Raw genomic sequence first — 21494 nt, 5'->3', positions numbered from 1 at the left:
CACACATTCACACACTTACACTCACACACACACACACACTCAAATACTTACATTCACACCCAGTCCCCCTCAACACACATGTAACACTCACATTCACGCACGTACGGTCGCACACCCATCAGACGTAATGCACGCACGCACGCGCAGCCTGCGCACTGATAGGAACTCTGCACAGACGTCCAGCCCTCCTGCTCCCCACGGCTGCCTTGGCTTCAGCGACGCCACATCTTCACCCAAGGGCTTGGGTTGCATGGGGACTGGAGTCTGAGCCCGGGTGACCCCGTGCAATGGCTCTGCCTGTGACTTTCCATTTCCCCACGAATAAGACCTGGGCTGTGGGCAGATGTCAGGGTCCAATGGAGCAGCACGGACAGGCGCACAGTGAGCCCTGCCGTGATCCCGGCGCTTCCCCTCATCAGTGCGTGGCCGCCACAAGTCATCACTCTCTCTGTGCCTCTCTGTCTCCCCGTCTGCCAAGCAGGGGAGGTAAAGCACCTGCTGGCAGAGCCTGGAATCTTCTAAGTGCTCACTCTTGGCTCCCTACAGCGCCTGGTGCCCAGGAAGGGGCCTTCCATCATGGTCTCCGCCTTGCTCCTCTGCCGGTCCCCGCCAAAGGGCACACTAGCCTGGTGGCAGTAACCAGAGGTGGTATACGGACACCGGTCCACAGCAGTGTCCCCTGCTTCCTTTTCCAGACAGCCATAGTGCCCCAGCTGCTGGGAGCTGTGGGGCACATGCAGGCCACCGTCCTGCCGCGGGGGACTGCCCAGGGGCCTTCCAGCCATGCTGGCCGCCCCCTCCATCTCCGTGTACACAAACAGGTAACCGGCTACACTGTGGTATCCCCTGACCTGGCTCATGCCACACCCACATCCCAAGACCCTGTGACAGGCAGAGCCCAGGAGACCTGCCTGGCAGTGGGGGAAGTGGTGGGAGCTAGAGTGGAAAGGGCTTTTCACCAAGAGAAGGTCCCCGTGTCGGGTGTTCGTGCAGCACAGGAAGGGACGTGGTGAGCGCCACGCCAGTGTCAGCGCCACACATGCGTCCTGAGAGACGGGTCATGTTGGGCTGTGCAGGTGAGGGGGCAGAATGAAGGGGACTAGCCCACTTTTAACCTCACCCAGAGTGTGTCTGGCAAGCCTGCTGCTCTGTGGACCTGTGGGGATTCCGGACGCACTTGCCTTGGGAGTTTCTCCATGGAGCTCCTGCCTACCACTCACTGAGCCCTCCTCCAGTACCTGGGGATGCCCTCCCCCTTCCATCCCTCCCCATGACAGTCGTGGGCTGGATGACGCTGCAGGCACCGCTGAGACCCCCGGCTCCGAGCACCCTCCCTTGGCTCCTCCTGCCAGGGGTGCTCTCCTGGATCCCAGGGGCAGTTTCCCAGAGCAGCATCTGGATCAGCACTAGGGTCTGAAACCAGATCCCCTGCCTACTCAGATGGGATGAGGTCAAAGGCCAGTAAAGATGGCTTTATGGGAGCCCATGACATCAGAGGTCAAGCAGGTAGGGGAGATAAGTCTGGAGAAATGTCTACAGCCAAGCTCATTTATTCATTCAACAAAATACGTATCGACCACCATCATGAGGCAGGCGCTGCTCTAGGCACTGGGGTGCCACAGTAGGCAAAGCTGGCCACAGCCCTGTCCTCAGGGAGCCGCCAGCCCAGAGTGGAGACATTGGCTGCCTTCTGTGCTGCTCCTACCGATGTAAATATGCAGGACTATCTACAGGGATCACAAAGAGCCACCCACTCTGATGCTAAAGCCGGGACCCCTGTAGAGCAAGAGGTGGGCAGACCTTCCTCTATCTGACCTTCTCCCCTCTCTCCTGGCACCTCTGTTCTCACCTTGTGGAAAGAATACAGCCCCGGAGTTAGCGAAGCTCCCCTGTGCACGTTGCTGCTGCCAGCTCTGCGACCTTCACCCTGCCCGCTGCCCCCTCCCTTGGCTCCATGGAGGACGGTAGGGTGCCTGTGGACATAAGGGTAACAACGGAAGGAATCTCCCTGGGAACAGCCCTTTAGAGTTTGCAAAGCACCTGCACATATATTTGCTCATTTATGTTGATAACAACCCTGTCAATTATGGAATTATTATGCCCATTTTACAGGTGAGGTTCAGTGACTTGCCTGAGGCCACAAGCAAAGTGGCAGAGCTGGGGTTTAGACCCCGGCCTCTGACTCCCCAATCCATCCTCTTTCTACTGTGCTGTGGAATTTCTCCAGCAGCCCTGGTTTAATTAGTCATTGGAAAAGAAGCTCTTCAGACTTTGTTCCATAGCTAGGAAACAGTAAACTCAGGGCTCTTTCCATTCCCAAATTAGGGCACATCTGACTCTCTGCTCCTTGAGCCTCAGAGAAAGCAGACAAACTTCTTTCTCTTAGAGACTTGCTGGCTTTGCAGGAAGAAAGGCTCAGACTGTTTATAGCCCAGTAACTGCTCGGCTGTAACAAGTCTGATTGGTTCTCTAGGCCCAGCTTTCTGAAGCCACAATCCTGAAGGGAAGACACATACCAGGACAGACAGCAGCAGTTAAAGGCGGGGTGCCCTCCCAGTCACCCCACAGGGCAAGAGCCACTTGCCCATCCCATCTTAGGAAACCTCATCCTTCACACAGGGTACTGGTCACCTTCCGGCCTTCGGGGCCCTTGGCTGACACTCTTTGTTCCTGGTTTCAGATGAAGAGTTTCCCAAAGAACCCATTCCCAGCGCGAAGTCACTTCGATGTCAGCGGAACTGTTGGTGGCCTCCCTCTGACCAGCCCTAGTGGACAGCTCATGCCTGTGAAGAATTTGTCGGAGGATATCGAGGTAGAGTTGGGGTGCTCTCAGAAGTCAGGAGGTGCTTCTGTCTTCTTTTTCAACTTGGTTGGGACCAAAAGTTGGTCGGTTATGGGAAAAAAAAAAAAAGAAAGATTAAAGAAGAGAATCATTAAAAATGATCTTTATCCTCCCTTAAGCATTGTATTTTAACGTAAAACTATAAATGTACATCATCATCAATCTTAAGGTGTACAACTGAAAGTTTCTTTAAATCTGTTGATTGGAATTTTAATCATCTTCACTACATAAATCATCCCCTGAACATAGTTAGATTTTCTTTAAAGTGAATAAAAAATGTAGGCATACTGGTATGAGTTCAGATTCTTTTGAGATTGTAGTGACTTTTTTTCTAATCTTCTACAGTTTTCTCATCAGTGACTAATTCAATAACAATTTTTCCCCACTCATCTTCATTGAGTCTTCTCAAAGCCTTCAACTTAAGTTTTTATGCAAATAGTTCTTTTACACTCCTACTTTGTTAACTTATCACTCTATAAGAGCTATCATCAAAACAGACCCTTACAATCACAAGTACAATGGACGTTAGCGGGTGTGGGATCAGACACAACTGTCTATTGTTGAGCATACAGCCTGACAGGCAGGAGGGGCTGCCAGGATTACTAGAGAGGAGATGTCGTAGGTTGAGTTCCCTGGAAGCAGGCACTGAGAAGGTGTTTGTGGTGCAAGATGCTTGCTAGAGATCAATGCTTGTGGCGAGTGAAGAAAGAAAACAGGATTGGACAGAAGTCAGACTACAATCCGGACTCCACAAAGGCTCAGTCAACCCAGAGGGGGCTCTGCAGCAAGTAGCAGCCACCAGGGCTCTAGCAATCGTGTTTGCTATCTTCTGTATGTTATGATGTTTTGATACCTTAAAAATCTTGCTGGCGGGGAGAGACTGCCCCTTCCGGGGCCAGCCAGCTCTCTCAGAGAGAGCAAGGGCTCTGCCAGGGCACACCTTTCATGTGAACACCAACCAGTCCTGAGTCTATACCCCAACCACCCCCTTTATCTCACTCACTCACCAGGCCAATATTCAAGCTCTGCCCCAAATCATCCCAGGGCCAGGTACCAACTAGAGACCAGCCCTATAGCCAAAGTCTGCTGGAATTATTCAGACTGGCCAATCCTAAGCTGTTTTCTATGCCCTGTCTTGCCTTTCCTGTGGAAACCCCAATAACGCTGTGGACTAGGCTTTCCCCCTCGCCTGCTCCTGCATCCTGACCGAGTGCTTCCCTCATGGCCCTGCATGGCATGGCAGGTCCTCCGCTCCTAGGGAATATAAGTAATAAATTCTTCAGGGCAGACCCTGAAGGAGCTGAGAGCTGGAGCCTGTCTGCTGACCATACTCCCTGTGACTGGGTAGGAGGTCCTTCCTAGAAGGGAGAGCTGGGTGGCATATTCCTGTGTCTACCGTAGAGGGCCACCAGGAGCAAATAAAAAGTGCATGGTGGGCATTAATCAGTCTGTTTTTAAAAGGGGATGGAGGGCATCAGTTAAGCTGGAGAGCTGATTAAGTGGAGAGTGGTTGTGAGAAATTCTAATGTAAGAGTAAAAGCAGAGGAATAGCAGCAACTAACTGGTGAGCGCTACTATGTATCTGGCACCTGACTCAGTATTTTGTATATGATAACATTCTGAATAGTCTCCATGAGTCTATGTATTCTACTGATGACAAGAAACTGAGGCTCAGGAATTCCCTGGCGGTCCAGTGGTTAGGACTCCGTGTTTTCACTGCTGAGGGCTTGGGTTCGATCCCTGGTCAGGGAACTAAGATCCGTAAGTCGTGCAGTGAGGCCAAAAAAAAAGAAAAAGAAAAAAGAAAATGAAAGAAAGAAAAAGAAAAGGAACTGATGCTCAAAGTGGTCTGTTAATTGGTCAGAGGTCCCAGAGTTAATACAGGGCAGAGTCAAGATCAAACAGAGGTCTCTGTGCCTCTGCGGCCTGTGCTCCTAACTTAATCTTACTTGCTCCACTCTTTGATCGACACCACCACTAGTTCATATGCCACCCTTGTGCACTTTCTGTGCAGATGCAGCCCCAAGCTGGGGTGAGCAGCTCGATGAGTACTGGCTGAATAAACGTCCCCAAGCTATCTACATCCTCATCCCTGAGCCGTGAATACGTCACCTGACGTAGCAAAAGGGGACTTTGCAGATGTGATTCAAGTTAAAGATCCTGAAATATAGAGATGATCCTGGGTTATCTGGGTGAGCCCAGTGTCATCAAGAGGTCCTTTTAAGAGGCAGGCGGAGGGGGAGTTGACTCCAGAAAAGTAAAAGGTGATTTGATGACAGAAGCAAGAGGTTGGGTGATGCAAGGAGGGGCCATGAGCCAAAGGACTGCAGGCACCTCCAGAAGCTGGAATAGGCAAAGAAGGGGATTCTCCCCTGGAGCCTCCAGAAGGAACTAGCCCTGCCAACTGCGCCCTGTGAGACTGGTTTTGGGCTTCTGGCATCCAGAACTGTAACAGAATAGATTTGTGTTGTTTTAAGCCACCAGGTTTGTGGTCATTTGTCACGGCAGCCCCCGGAAACTAGTGGAAAGAGCAGCGCGCAGGGTGGATTTCGGGTCCCCAGGGGCTCACCCTGCCCAGCAGCCCTGACGCTCACTGGCATTCCTGTCCTCGCACACCCTTGATTTGACTGTTTCTGATGACAGATCCTGCTGCCTCAGCTTTCAGAAGGACACAGCGAGCCAACTGTGTTGAACCTGACCAGACCTGAAGCTCTGTGGGTGAACCTGACTTCAGGGGGTGTGGCTTTGGGGATCCAGCTGCACTGGAGATCTGACATCCCACTCATGCTCAGCCTGGGCTACGGCTACCACCCCAGCGTGACCAGCAACGACGCCCAAGCTCACCTCCTGCCAACGGCTGTTCCAGGTAGTCCCACCACTGGGCCAGTTTCTTGAGCTGCTTCCTGGGGGATGTGACCAGCTTAAAACTTGAGAATCAGGGCCATAGGGAAAAAGAAAAACAGAAAAACACTTGCTACATTCAGTGCTTATTTCTGTTGGTGGTATTATTACTATTACTAGGTGATATTAGGTGAACACTTGCCCTGAAGAAGCTGACAAGCACTCACAGAACTGAACTCATTACAATCCTCATAATAGCCCTTAGGGATGAAGAAGAATAAAATTTCTACTTTTCAGATAAAAACAGAGAGGTTAAGTAACTGGCCCAAAGTCACACAGCCAAGAAGGGACAGAGTCAGAATTTGAGACCTGGTCAGTCTGACTTGGCAGCTGTGCTCAGCACCCTGACTTGGGAGTGCCTCTTCTTCCATGCTCCTGGTCTCAGGAGGAGAGGGTACTCCTAGGACACCGGGGCAGCCATCAGGATCAGATTCCCTGCCAAGGCATCTTGGTGCCCCTCTCCCGTCATGTTAGTCCAGTTTCCATGAGGCTTCAGACGGATCCAGACCCCCGCTTCCTGAAGATGGGCTGTCCACATGGATCCTGAGCCCAGAGGACCTGCATTTTGGAGAAGGCATCTACTATCTGACCGTGATCCCCCAGTCTGACCTGGAGCCGGCCCCCAGCAGGGACTTCACAGTTGACATCACCAACTTCCTGTCCCATTTGTGTTCTGGGATGAGGTCCAGGGGACTTGGGACAACTCCAGGTGCCAGGTAAGGAAAGGGAAGCAAATAAGAAGGTGGTAGAGCTGAGACTCAAACCCAGGTCTGTCCCCAGAGCAAAAGCTCTAAGCGACGTGACGCACTGCTTCTCCAGAGCTCACAGAGCCCTTGGAGGCATGGGGCCCTATTAATTGCAATCAGATCCCTGTCTCAGGGCAGCTCAGCTCTGCCTCCAAGGACCCAAGCCCATGACACTGTCCTGGTGACAGACATTGGCTTTGAGGCCATCAAAAGCCATCCCTGAGGTATCAGTGTCCCCCTTCCTTCTTCCATGCCTTTGCATATGCTGCTGTCTCCCCCAGGACACCCTTCTTCCCTACCCTGCCTGGAAAACTCCCATTCACCCTTCGATCTCCCAATCCAATGCCACCTTCTTTGGGTGGCAGATGTTTTCAGTCTCCCTCTGTTGGACTTCCATACCCTCCCCAAGAACAGCAACCTCCACATCTAGTTGAAATTTGTCACACACCTGTCTCCATCCCCTACACCATATACCTTCTTTCATTCATTCTACAAATATTCACCAGGTGCAAGGCCAACTGATAGGGATACAATGATGAGAAAAACCAGTGAGCTTTCAGTCTAGCAGAGGACACAGACAAGAAGCAAATGGCACATATGTCCAATGACAACAGTCATAAGTAGGGTAAGAAGCCAGGTCCCAGCAGAGCCACAGAAGGGGACTTAAAGCCAAGCTCCTTCCGGGTTTGTTTCTGCTGCATTTTGGCTTCCTTGTCAACTCCTGCTTCCAGCTGCCACACATAGGGAGCCCCCCTCAAAGTGCCAAGAAGAGACGAAGGCACGTTGAGATGTCCAAGAGACAGTGGGTCCTCCACACCTGAAGCACAGGTCTTTGTACCTCGTGAACGAGACCCTGCGTGTGTTGCAACCTTTTAGAGTCCTCGCTACCAAAAGCTTGTCTGATCCCCACGTTGCTGGCAGAATACCTGCTGCAGCCTGCCTTCCAAGGCCGGGGCTCAGAACAGGATGGTGCAGGGGCTGGCAGCACTGGCTCTGCCATCAGACAGACTTGGGTCCAATCCCACGTCATCAGTACTTGCAAGGTGACCTTGGACAAGGCACCCCACCTCTCTGAACTTTCCCATCTGCAAATGGGGATAAAGGATGGCTGCCACTTACCACAGGGTGGGACCTGGACGAGGGGACCTGGACGAGGTTAGGGGTATAAAGTACTTAATGTGGTGCCTGGCACATAGGAGGTGCTCCACAGCTTAAAGTGATTGCTGTGTTAGACACTCTGAGCATAGAGAAGACAAAACTATATAAAATGGAAATCAAGGAAAACAATGGACATAGGATTCAGCATGCGGTTGGGTTGAGGGGGAGCATGGGGACGGATTGGGGGAGGACCACTTAGCTAAACGTAACTTATTGGAAAGTTCCTAGCTTTTGAGTGGAGTCATGGGTTCCCAGGTGCTTATTATGTTATTAAGAATATACAGCTACTAATGCACACATACATGAATGTGGGGTGTACAAAAGAATGTGGGGGCTTCCCTGGTGGCGCAGTGGTTGAGAGTCCACCTGCCGATGCAGGGGACACGGGTTCGTGTCCCGGTCCGGGAGGATCCCACATGCTGCGGAGCGGCTGGGCCCTTGAGCCATGGCCGCTGAGCCTGCGCGTCCGGAGCCTGTGCTCCGCAACGGGAGAGGCCACAACAGTGAGAGGCCTGCGTACCGCAAAAAAAAAGAATGTGGGGGCTGTGTTATAGTGCCAAAATTATATTAACCCAATACTGTGTACCTGATGCTCATTATATAGATGTTGATACAGAGATCTCAATACAGAGATCATTGAGGAGCCATAAATAAGTGAATGGGGAAAAAAAATAAGTAAATGCGATCACTAAGTTTGGACGGAAAACCACAACTGTATTCTCAAAATAACTAAAGAAAGTTCCAAATCTGTAAACTGCAGACCTTATCAGGGGGGAAATGCAGAATTGTTGCAAGGAGTTTGAGAACTGCATTATTTGTACATTTTTCTCGAAGGATACTAAAGGTGAAACTACTGTCACGAGGGGATCTCATGAAAATTTTCTGGTCTTTCCAGATTAATTTATGGTTTTCAAAAGGACTCTCATGCTGGAAAAGACTGGGAAAGCCACTGTCCTCCAAGTCTTTGTGAAAACCCAGGAAGGCAAAGATGTTAGGCATAAATCAGGTCTGGTCCCTGGGCTCCCAGCGCTGAGATGGTCTTGTCACTGGTACTAGCTTGGGGTTCTTCTCTGAACTAGCCCCACCCCTCCTGGGTGTGCCAAGGGTTCCTGTAAGACCCACAGCTGTATGCCAAATGCTGACCAGGATTGGGAAACGGTGAGCAAACATGGAACTAAGACCCATGTGAAATCTGTCAATAAAGCAGTTGACGCCATAGCTGTTGGAGGGGTCAACCTCCCTCGGTGGCTCGTTCAAGGTAAAAGAATTACCTGCTGGGATGTTTGGGCTGCTGCGGGCTCTTCCTCACCAGGTGCTGGGCACAGAACTTTCCGCATGCCAGTATTTTCTGTTGCCTCCTACCTTACCACCTCGTTGTGGACCCTGGAATGAAAAGGTAGTGCTGGGTTGTAGGTTTGAATTAAATCTTTACCCACCAAATGGCCCTGGGTGGATTGCAGGCTGGCTGGGGGCTTTAGGGAAGGACTGCCCCTAAGTGCAGAGTATGAATTAAGAGACGGATGGGGGCCCTGCCCTGCCTCATCCCTGTCTCCTCCCTCCCCCAACCGCACTCCCCACACCACCAGGGACCTCGTGCCCAAGTTCCATCTACACGCCCCGTTTCCCCAAATTTTGCCACCCTTGTGCCCAGGGATGGCCACAGCAGTAGCCAGTCCTCCACAGAAGGATGACCCTGAGGAATGGGTCTGGGCAGGCCCTGTAACAGGGAATTCTGAAGTCCAGGTCCCCAAACCACCGTCTAAAAGTGGGCATGCCAGGACCAGGACTAGGTGAGGCAAGTGAGGCATCTAGAGTGCAAAATTTAAGCGGGGGATCTTTCTTGGGGTCACCTAGGACCTCGCCCTAGTCCTGGCTGAGTGGTATGTGCTGTGGTGGGCATGCCCTGCTCCGCCCCTGACTCTTCATCCTGTGCAGAAGGGCGCAGCCTGAGGACGGCTAGACTGGGACTCTCCAAAGCGTGAGCCCAGGACAGGGGTGCCACAGGTGCCTCGATCTAAGGTGGGTAAAATTTAGAGAATTTTTTCCTGGTGCCGAGACACCAGCTTAGGATTTAAATATCTGTCCTTCCCTTTTTCTTGCATGGTTCCCCCAACCTCCGTCTTTTTTTTTTTGCTCTTCAGTGTAAGATGACCAACTGTCCCAGTTTGCCTGGGACTAAGGGGGCTTTCAGTGTGAGAAGCAGGAAAGCCTCTGGCAAACTGAGATGAGTTGGTCACGCTGAATGTCCTCTCAGCACCTTGCCCATTGCCTGGCCTGGAAGGAGCCCCCGACAAATAGCTGCCCAGTGAACGAGCACCCGGTGGGAGAATGCAATGTAAGGACACATACCAAATGTGTGGTGACGGCTGCTTTTGGAGGCTGGCGGACAGAAGGGACTTCAATTTTACTCGTAATACTTCTTACCTAAAAAAAGCAGAGCAGACTGGCAAGATGGACACAGTTGCTCACTGAGGACGACAGGTGCAAAGATGCTTATTATAGACATTATTCTCTGCATTTTAAAATTAATTCTTAAGTAAATAAAAAAGCCCAAAGGAATCCCGGAGCTGGTCTCCCAGCAGCCTCCCCAGCCCCTCCCCAGGACAGTGTCCCCCCCACAGTTCTCCCCACTTGAGCTCGGGCGGGCGGGGAAGTGCTCCCTGAATATCCCTACCAGGGCCTCTCTGGGGTTGCGGGGGGCCACGGACCACCCGCTCCCAGATACACCGCCTCTGCAACCACCTCACCTTCTGTGGAAGTACGTTCCTGGTCATGCCCAATGCCGTGGACGTCCGCCAGACCGCTGAGCTCTTTGCCACCTTCGCGGACAGCCCTGTGGTCGTGACCACCATAGGCTGCCTCTGTGTGGCCTACGTGCTGGTGGTGATCTGGGTGAGGAGGAAGGACGCTCAGGATCAGGCCAAGGTGAGGCTGCACAGTCCCCAGCAGCAGGAGGGAAGACAGGAGTGTCCCCTCGCAGGGGCTCCAGGGGATAGAGCCCAGGTGGGGAGCTGAGGGGCCAGCTGCAAATCCAGGCCTTGACCCCTGGAGTCATCTCAGGTAAGCTGGCCCCTCAGCCTCTTGACCAGTAAAATGTCCTTGTTCATCGAAGTATCAGGAGGAGTATGAAACTGACCTCTTATTGAGAATTTACTATGTGCCAGGTACTACCCCCACTTAATGCTCACGATAGTCCCAAGGAGAAGGTACTGTGCTGAGAGTCCCCAAGACCACCCTCGAGTTCAGTGATTTGCTAGGACTCACAGAGCTTAAAAAAGCCACTATCCTTACGATTATGGTTTATTATAGTGAAAATGGTGCAAATTAAAATCAGCAAAGGAAAGGGTCCAGGAGGGATCAGGCAAGAGCTTCTAATATTCCTCTCCCAGTGGAGTCCTAGGGACAGATGAATTCTCCTAGCAATGACGTGTGACAGCACATGTGAAGCACGGCCAACCAGGAAAGCTCCCCTGAGCCTTGGTGCCCAGGGTTTTCTTGGGAGTAAGTCCCATAAGTATGGAGCCTGCATGACTGACTTCAGTTAGTCTCCAGCAACCACTGCTCCCCATGCCTGCCTAGGTCAGACTGACAGAGCGTGGCCCAAAGCCCTCACCACAGATCACATCGTTAGCACATACTGCCTGGGGTGGCCCAAGGCCCCACGTAGTCAGACACTCTTATCAAGCAGGCTATTTCAAGGACTTAGAGGTTATCTTCCATGAGCTGGCCAAAACCGGTCCATGCTTTGGAATGTGTGGGGTTTGGATAACCCAAGCCTGCTGAATTCACCCTTTACTGCACAGCACCTTTATCATTTTACAGAGGAGGCAAGTGAGGAGTGGAGAGGGCAATTAACTAGTCCAAAGCCACCTCCCTGCCAGGGGGCCAGAATTCGAACCCAGATCTGCCTGACAATAAGTCAGGTCTGAGGATAGAAACGAGATCAAACTATAACCATTTGTGCAACCAATTGTGACAACAAAGTTCTGATTATTTTTCTGATACATGCATCATATCTGACACATAGTAGCCTTCAATAAACATTCATGAGTGACTGGGCGCACAAATGAATACAAGGATGCATTGTCACAAAGCTCTGAAACTTTCAACATTCCCTACCGCCCCTATTCACAGCAATACTTCTCAGCGTGTTAGGATGGTATGAAACTTAAAAAGATAATAGTTGCCCCATTTATCCTGCTGTCTTTGATTTGCCCAAGGGATTTAACATTAATACGTTAAGTCCCTCAGCTTTACGTTCATTCCTGGGAAGCAGACTCTGAGATGGAGTTAAGTATGCAGGGTGTTTACCAGGGAGTGCCTGGGGTCAGCCCCTGGGCAGGGAGGGAAGGAGGCAGGATGGGCAGGGGAAGAAGTCAAGCTGGGATGCAGCCCACTGACAGCTGGGGGACCCCTTGGGGAGCTCTAGAACTGTCCTGAGTTGGGTTGAGAAGCCCAGGTCTTGATCTTGGGCAATGCATCAATCTGTTCTTAGATATCGGCCTCTCCAGGATGGGGCATGACCTTGACAGAGGCGACTCTTGCATTCCTGGCTACACCACCTGGGCAACTGGGAAAACAGCCCTCCATTGACAGGAGATCTGGGCAGCTCATCACAGAGCGCTCTGCAGCTCTGACCAACTCCTGCTATTTATTTTCTGCGAAAACAACTTAACATTCATTCCTTCTAAATTCCCTTAGAGGCACAATCTGGTTACCAAGGTTATGAGAAATTGTTTATGAACAGAGTTTGCATTCATCAGCTCAAGCATCAAACATTCTCAGCTTAATATCAAGTTCATTTCCAATTTGACTACTTTGGGTGGTATTTAATAATGAATGTATTTTTTTATTTTAAAAGTCTTGGTTTTCACTGAAAACCCTGCTGTTGTAAAGAAGAGTTCTCACCTGATAGAATGAATCAATAGCATACATAGTTTTGCTTTCCCCCTTTAATTGCCATGAATGCCCAACTCACTCTTGGCTGCCGTGCTGTGGATGAACCCACCAAGCAGAGCCCTCCTAATGCCATCCTTCTGTCCAGGTGAAGGTCACAGTGCTGGAGGACAATGACCCCTTTGCCCAGTACCACTACCTGGTGACAATTTATACCGGACACCAGAGGGGGGCAGCCACTTCCTCAAAGGTACCTGACCTGCAAGACACCTCGGTTGATCAGCACGTCCCACTCAGCAAAGCACCTGCCAGTCCGTTGTTGAGTTACTTTAGCCCAGTGGATTTTGTTGTAGGGTTTTTTCACTTTTGCTTTTTTTTTTTTTTTTGAGAAAAGTATCTTTTTGCCAGACAAAATAACACCCTAAGCCCCAATATTTAAAAATTAAGGGAGAGTTGGGGTCTGGTACTGTACTCACTGGTCTTCTCATTTAATCCTATTAAAAAATAATTCAGACAGCTGGCTACCTGCACACAAAGTGTTCACATATGAAGAACAGTCAGTAGACTATTATCAATGAATAAAGGGGAAAACAGAATTTCTAAGAGAAAGGGGAGAAAGGAAAGAAACAAACAATGGCAACCATTTGAAAACGAGCCGTGAATTACGTTTTTTAGGAAAACTGATAAGCTGGCATCCATCTGTCCCTGAGAAGGCTGACTAGAGGTCATGAGGACACAATTCCATTTGTTTATGAATTCTCTGAAATCCTTAAATTTAGCTGTGGAGCATACAGCAGGTTGTCTCTGTCATGTCTCAGCATCCTTAGTTAAGTCTGGCCTCACCCTATCACTCATGAGAAGGTAGCATCCCCTGCAGCAGCCTCCAAGCTTCCTTTACTGAAACTGTGCTCCATGGAACTCCACGGAACACAGTTTGAGAACCACAGGCACTGTGTGTACTATCCTGGAGAAATCTCCATTGTTTTTTTTGTTTTTGTTTTTTATTAATTAATTAATTTATTTTTTGGCTGAGTTGGGTCTTCGTTGCTGTGCGCGGGCTTTCTCTAGTTGCGGCAAGTCGGGGCTACTCTTCGTTGCAGTGCGAGGGCTTCTCATTGCGGTGGCTTCTCTTGTTGTGGAGCACGGGTTCTAGGCACCTGGGCTGCAGTAGTTGTGGCTCGAGGGCTCTAGAGTACAGGCTCAGTAGTTGTGGCCCACAGGCTTAGTTTCTCCGCGGCATGTGGGATCTTCCCGGTCCAGGGCTTGAACCCGTGTCCCTGCATTGGCAGGCAGATTCTTAACCACTGCACCACCAGGGAAGTCCCTGTTTTTTAAAAACATGACATTAGGCTCCATGAGAGCAGGACATGTGTCCACTTACATTTTACTTTTTATTTTAAAAATCTTATTATTTTTATTTATGTATATATTTATTTTTTTTATTTTTTATTTTTTGCGGTACGTGGGCCTCTCACTGCTGTGGCCTCTCCTGTTGCGGAGCACGGTCTCCGGACGCTCAGGCCCAGCAGCCATGGCTCACGGGCCCAGCCGCTCCGCAGCATGTGGGATCCTCCCAGACCGGGACACGAACCCACGTCCCCTGCATCGGCAGGCAGACTCTCAACCACTGCGCCACCAGGGAAGCCCTATTTATTTTTATTTAAATTAAAAAAAATTTTTATTGCTGCATCTCAGGGCCTTAACCAGCTAACATAGAGTAAGTGCTCAGTAACTATTTGTTGAATAAATGCAGGAATCACTTTCATCCATCTAATGAAACATCTATCCCACTTCCATTTGACACTGAAGAGCTGACCTTACAGGGAAAGAAAGAATGAAAATCTGTGATCCATAGGCCATTTCTCTTCTTGAAGAGTTGCAGTCACCTTTCAATTGATACTGTCTTAGTTCGGTTCTCCTGGCACAGTGGTTCTCAATTGGTTGGCCCCCAGGGACAGCTAGGAATGCTGGAAGTGGTTTGGTTGTCACAACTTGGGAGAGGAAGAGATGCTACTGGCACCTAGCGAGTAGAGGCCAGGGATGGTGCTAAACATCCTGCAGCACACAGGACAGCCCCAGAGCTGTCCTACAGTGGAGACTCTGCTGTAGAAGCCGACTCTGAAACAAGGATTCAAGCACAGGTAGTTGATTTGAGAGGGGATCCCAGGACACCACATACAGCAGTGGGAAGCTAGGTAGGGAAGGGAAGGAACAAATAAGGGGCGCATAATCAACCCCATTACCTCTGTGGGCAACTGCAGCCCAGTCCCACTGGGGAACTCTGGAAAACAGTAAGGAACGTGGGCCTCAAAGTCATCCCAGCTGAGGACTAAGTGAACTGGGTTATTTATCCACCAATCCCACCAGGCATTGGTGGAAAATGGCTTGCAGGGGCCATCAGTTCTCTGCTACCTTCAACCTGCTGCTCTAACATCCACAGAAACCCCCAGGGAAAGAGGCACAGCTGCTGGCAGTTGGACGTGGGAACCCCACAGTGGTGAGGCTGAGTGATGGATGTCAGGGGAGCATAGGTGTCATCTGCTGTAGTTGGTTTTGGCTCCGGAAATCAGGCATGGCCACCAGCCATCATCAGGATGGCTTCAGAAAAATACAGAGTCCTGAGCCCTGTGCCCAGTATTCTTGGTAGGTCTGGAGTGGGGCCTGGGAATATGTATTTTCAAAGAAGTGGGACGTCATTCATTCCTGTCTCAGAGCCGGGAACTCTGGGAGGCACTGAGAATATAATCTCTAGGGAGAAAAACCAGTTCTTGCCCTCCGGCCCTTTCAAATAAATATTCGAGAAGTCTGAAAAGGTCATCAGGAAGCATTTATGAGTGTAACTCATCTCCAGGATGTCAATGCAGATAGTGTCACCCCAAAATCTTCACACAACTGAAAAGTAACTCTGGCAGGTCCAAGATGGGAGGAGAGGAGGTGAAAAGGCCATGCTTTGTTGGGTTTCATTGGTTTTTCAACACCTCCAGTGAAACACGGGGCTCAGTTACCACGTGGAGCTGGCCACTACTGGTCTCTGGATTTCAGGTGACTGTCACCCTATATGGCCTGGATGGAGAGAGTGAGCCCCACCACCTGTCAGACCCCGACATCCCGGGTTTTGAGTGAGGAGGAGTGGATGTGTTCTTACTCTCCACCCTGTTTCCCCTGGGGGAGCTGAGGGGCCTGCGGCTATGGCATGACGACTCAGGGGACCAGCCATCCTGGTGAGTCAGGGGTGGGTAAACCACAAGCACCTACTAAGTGCCAGGACCAAGGCTGGGCATTGTGCATTTGCTGCTTTGCTGATCCTCACGAGCCTCTGTAAGACACATAGAATGGATCCCCATTTCACAGATGAGGAAACCAAGGGTCAGAGAGGCCCACCAGTCCACAGGCCACACAATGCTAGTCCCTCCCTTGACACATCTGCAGCATCAACCTGTCATTTAGCCCTCCGTTTTCCCATCTGTAAAATGGGATAGATGCCTATTGCAAAGACAAACCCTGCCCAATACGAGGAAAGTAGATGAGACACTGGGCTGATTCTCCAGTAGGAGACCTAAGAACAGCTCTTCTGCAGAGCACTAAGTTAGGTCTTCCTGTGCTTTTCTCACTGGATGCTCACAGTGACCCTCTGGAACAAGCACTGTTATTATCCTTGTTTTATAGGTGGGAAAATCTAAGCTCGGGAAAGATAACTGACCTGCCCAGGTCACACAGCTGGCAAGCTCAGAGCCAACACTCCTTCCCACTGTCTGAGGCCAAAACTAGTGACCCAGATGGGTGGTCCCCAGCCTGAACACTCATCGGTGGCTGGCAGCTTTAGGAAAACACAGCATTTAGACCACTGTCTTTGACTCATTTAAGACAAAAACACTAATACATTAATGCTTTAAGATCCTCAGCTGCAGGGCTGGTTCCTGGGAAGCGGCTCTGAGATGGAGTTGAATATGGAGGCTGTTTATCCAAGGAGTGCCTGGGATCAGCCCCTGGGCAGGGAGGGAAGGAGGTAGGATGGGCAGAAGGAGAAGAGCTTTGATGCAGCCCACAGACAGCTCAGCTGACCACACAGGGGGCTCTGGAGCTGTCCTGAGCTGGGCTGAGATGCCTGGGTTTTGATCACACCCAGGTTCTATACCCAAAGGTCACAGGGGATGTCAGCCTCCCCAGGAGGCTGTGTGACCTCAACAGAGGTAGCTCTTGCATGCCTGATGGGACTATCCTTCCTGAAAGGAGAAAGTGCATGTCAAGAGCTTCTTAGCACAGTCCCCACCAGTAAATGCTCAATAAAGAGTGCCTCTTGTTATCATTACTCTTATTTCCCTGTAAAGCAACTGCTGCTGGATCTGACCTCCCAGCAGAGGCAAGATGATTTCATTTCTTCCTGGGCCTCAAAGATCTAAATCAGGTTAGATGATCGCCACAAAGTGCTGAATGGATGGTAGGCTCATTCTCTGGATGGAAGCCCACAGGAGGACCAAGTTTCGTGTGCTCAAGCCTGCACCTCCCTATACACACGACAACCTGGCCTTCCTCACTTGTAAAGCCCGGTGACCCTGGGCTTGCTGCCCTGCGTGAGGGTTCACAGTTTCAGAATGCACATTCTTGCAGCATATCTGTGAAAACCTGGCAGCCTCCAAGCTGGCGGTCTACACTAGCTGAACTCCCCACATGAGGCCAAATTCACCCACTGATTGGGGCACTTTGATCAAGTCACCAAGAGCAATGAAGAAAAATACAAAGTCTCTTTCCAAGAGTTCTCGTTCTTGGGCTCAGGTTTGGACCTTCATGGGATCCAAATAAGTCTCATCCCCCCACCACATTATCCTCAAAAGTGTGGGTCCCTTCCAGGTACGTAAGCCGGGTGCTGGTGCATGACCTGGCAATGGACGGTAAGTGGTACTTCCTCTGCAACTCGTGGGTGTCCATCAATGTCGGAGACTGTGTCCTTGACAAGGTATTTCCAGTGGCCACAGAGCAGGACAGGAAACAATTCACGTACTATATTTTCTCATTTTAAGCAAATGCTCTTTACTTTGTTCTTTCATCTCTAGGGAAGTTGCGTTATAATTCAGTCACAGCCAAATAAAAGCACATTTCACCTAGTGGGCCGGGGTAGCTCTGAGTGCGTGACATTGATAACCAGCTTTTCTTGTTGCAGTGAAAGGGCCCTGAAGGGACATGGACCCTCCAAGACAGAATTATCTTCAGGGGGTGATAACAGTTATGGAACACTTATCCATATTTACTTACGAATGTCACAGAATAATATTGTTTACATGAGTGAACAGACTGATCTGAATGGTGATTCAACGTCTGGCCACCTGGAGCTTCTTCTTCATGTTGTTTTATCCTAGATGCATTTTTCAGCATGTTTCCCCTTGCTTTACTCACTCCCTCACCCCTTTTCCTGTCGTGCATCCTTCCACATCTGTCCCCAAACACAAATAAACAGATACAAATGTACACACATGCATGTGCGCACACACACACAACACCACACATCGCTATTTTGTAACTTTTTAAATGGCATGCTACTCTAAATATGTTGCCTTTTTTCTTTAATAATATATCACGCACATCCTTCCAGGAGGGTATGTTTGGGTCAAATTTTCCTTATTGGTTGCGTGATATTCCACAGAATGGATGTCCCACAACCATTCTCCTATGGATGGGCATTCAGTCTGCTTCTAGTGCACTTACTGCAAGATGACTTTTCCTCCCAGCTGCCACTGTGAGCATCTCAGCCTCCAAGGGGGAAAAAGTCTGAATCAGAGAGACTTGGACCCCAAGAGAGGTATAACACAGACGTGGGCACGGATCACAAAGTCCCACACGCCTGCTGTTGACTTGCCTCGTGACCCTGGATATGTCACCGCACCTCTCCAGGTCTCAGCTTCCACATCTGAAAGATGACGAGTTCAATGTGCCTGCCCCATAGGGGGTCCCAGGTCCCATGAGACGATGTAGGAATGTGCTTGGCACACTACGCGGCTCACACTAAGTACTCAGTTACAGAAGCAGGGATTATCTCCGAGTGCATCAGCACATGGGATGCCTAGAAACTCAGCAAGGAGCTCTCTGACGGCAAAAGCTCCTCATGCCTCCCGTGAATCCCTGGTGCCCAGCAGAGAGCCTGGGACACAGCACCAGGGGCATCAAATATTTGTTGAATAAGACAAATAACATGGACAATTACTGTTGTTGGCAACTGACCTCTCTCTTTCTGCACCTGTACTCTGAGTCCAGGCCACCGGAACACCCCCGAGTGACAAAGCATCGTACAACCCTGGAGGGTTCTGGCATTGACCAATCAGGACAGGTGGCAGCTGGGAATCTCTACTCTGGATACTCTTAGCAGAATCTGGGCCTTTGAATAGCTCCTGTGGTTAAACTACATTCTACTCATAGGGAAATAATACAGATTCTTTAGGAGAATGTGGTGCCATTTTCAGAAACCCTGTCTCACAATTTTTATTCTCTCAAACTAAGTCTGAACCCAAAGCCTTGGATTTTTAACCACTATTCTCTAATGCCCTAATTATAAGAAAACAAATAATATTAGAGTTATATATTATTATTTAAAACTTATAACAAAAATTATTGCTAACACTGATGAACACTCACCTATATGCCAGCTACTTTGCCAAATGCTTTACAAAAATTATCGTCTTTAATCCTTTCAGCAATCCAGTGAGGCAGGTTCTGTTATTACCCCCATTTTACAGATGAGTAAACTGAGGTACAAAGGGTAAAGTAACTTGCCTGAGGTCACGCAGTAGTAAGAGGGCCGTCTAGGGTTCCAACCACTCTGTCCAGAGTCCCCATCATTAACTTGAAGTGATGCTACTATGATGCTGTATTTCTTCTATAAAAGAAAAAAAACAGATGATGAATTTTAGAAACAAATCCCTCCCTCTCATCCCAGGATTGCTCCAAAGAGACTAGGCTTCTGCCCATTCCTGTCTCCCTAAATGCCTGTCCCTCTCCCCTGGCCTGTCCACAGCCACCTGTTTTTCATGAAGACCTCCACAGGCTTCCAGGATGGCCACATTTGGTACTCCATCTTCAGCAACTCAGCTTGGAGCAACTTCACCCATGCCCACCAGGTGTCCTGCTGCTTCTCACTGCTCCTCTGCACCATACTGACCACCATCATGTTCTGGGGTGTCCCCAAGGACCCAGCTGAGCAAAAGATGGGCTTGGGTAACTCCCACTGTCATGGCGATCAGGGCTAGTGGCTGGTGGACATGAACTGTCACTGCCCCAGAAATGCCTTGCAATTCCAGAGGTCCCAAGACCACCCTCAGGTTCAATAATTCATTAGAAGGATTCACAGTAGTCAGAAATGCCATTATACTCAAAATTATTAGAGAAAGGATACAGATCAAGATCAGGAAAGGGAAGAGGCACGTGGGGCAAGGTCCATGGGAGACCAAGCGTGGAGCTTCCAGTTATGATCTCCCAGTGGAGTCTGGACAGCGCTCACTCCTCCTGACAATGATGTGTGACAACACGCATGGAGTAATGCCAACCAGGGATGCTCACCCAAGCCTTGGTGTCCAAGGTTTTTATTGGGGCATGCTCACCTAGACATGGCTGAACCCAGTATGGCTGACCTTAGCCTCCAGCCCCTCCAGAGGTTGAGGTGATATGGTGCAACCAAGGCCCCCACCATAAATCACATTGTTAGCATAGACTATATGGTGTGGCCCAAGACCCCAGGTAAACAAAGGCATACCCACCAGGCAGGACAGCCCAAGGGCTTAGTGGTCACCTCCCAGGAGCCACTCAAGGGGCAGACCTCTCTTTGGGCAAGGTTAACCCTTATTGCACAGCCACCTTCTGGAAGGGGTGGAGGGGACTCTCCCCTTGGCCCCTTCCCTCCATCTGCCCCAGGTAAAGTCGAATTCACTTGGCAGGAAGTGATGATTGGGCTGGATGATTGGATTGGGCTCCTCATGTTTCCCATCAACCTCCTGATCGTTCAGATTTTTTGGAGCATCCGTCCTTGGGTAACCAAGGAGCAGAACGCTGGGAAATGGGATGGGGGGCCCCCTTAGCCTGGCCCCCTCACCGCAGCCTGTGGAGGATGGTCTTCTGACACCTGAAGCAGTGACCAAGGCGGGTCCTCAACCCCGGCAGTGTGGGGAGCTCTAGCCTGGGCAGAAAGGGGTGGGGACTGGGGTTTGAGGCCTACAACCCACGTTGTCGGACAGCATCAGTCACTAAGATTTGTCAACTGTGTACACATGCACATATACATATGTGCACACAGTACACACATATACCTACACATGCACGCATACACACATGCCACACGTGCACACATTCACCACACACACACCTACAAACGTGTACACACATATACACATATATCTGCACAGCGCATACATGTACACATACGCACACACCTACACATGAATGCATACACACATGCCACGTGTACACATCCACAGACATACACCCACACCTACATGTACATGCGTGCACATGTACACCCGAAAACACCTGCACGCATACATGTACACACAAGTGCACACATGCTACATACGCACGTTTACATGCATGTACACACCGGCACATATATTCACGCAAACACCTACAACATATACACACATGCACACACATTTTTGCGTACCTACTATGTACAAAATATTATACTTTCAAACAGATTGCAGGCTGGAAGCACACAGAAAGAATTCCCTCTGCATTCATGCACACGTTAAGCATTTATTGAGCACCTACTGTGTTCCACACTTCAAGGAATACAGCCTGGAATGTATCAGTTGAAATCCTAGAAGAGGGATTTTTATGGGGGACAAAACAGAAGCTCAGGGTGGCCCAACGTCATGTCTCAGTAGGCAGAGCTGGGATTCAGACCCAGATTGTCCAGCCCCAGGGCGAGTGCTCTTGACCACTCTGCTGCCCCCTCACCTGTAGCTCACGTCCCC

The 21494-nt window shown here is 50.0% G+C and overlaps 1 protein-coding gene across 1 annotated transcript in view; it reads left to right on the top strand.

Moving 5' to 3' along the window:
• LOC112393470 (polycystin-1-like protein 2) overlaps positions 1-21494 on the top strand; it is an 81857-nt gene that overhangs the window by 43949 nt on the left and 16414 nt on the right. The window contains 14 exon segments of the mRNA XM_024735719.1: positions 700-752; positions 754-821; positions 1861-1987; positions 2681-2812; positions 5486-5708; positions 6267-6407; positions 6410-6461; positions 10344-10572; positions 12692-12793; positions 15586-15764; positions 17392-17538; positions 19547-19746; positions 20440-20600; positions 20602-20664. Coding sequence (XP_024591487.1) covers positions 700-752; positions 754-821; positions 1861-1987; positions 2681-2812; positions 5486-5708; positions 6267-6407; positions 6410-6461; positions 10344-10572; positions 12692-12793; positions 15586-15764; positions 17392-17538; positions 19547-19746; positions 20440-20600; positions 20602-20664 — 1877 coding nt within the window.

Source organism: Neophocaena asiaeorientalis, unplaced genomic scaffold, assembly GCF_003031525.2.
Source record: "Neophocaena asiaeorientalis asiaeorientalis breed wild unplaced genomic scaffold, Neophocaena_asiaeorientalis_V1.1 scaffold40, whole genome shotgun sequence".
NCBI classification, from domain to species: Eukaryota; Metazoa; Chordata; class Mammalia; order Artiodactyla; family Phocoenidae; genus Neophocaena; species Neophocaena asiaeorientalis.
The sequence above is the reverse complement of the archived record's forward strand: the minus strand, read 5'-3'. Positions and strand labels throughout refer to the sequence as shown.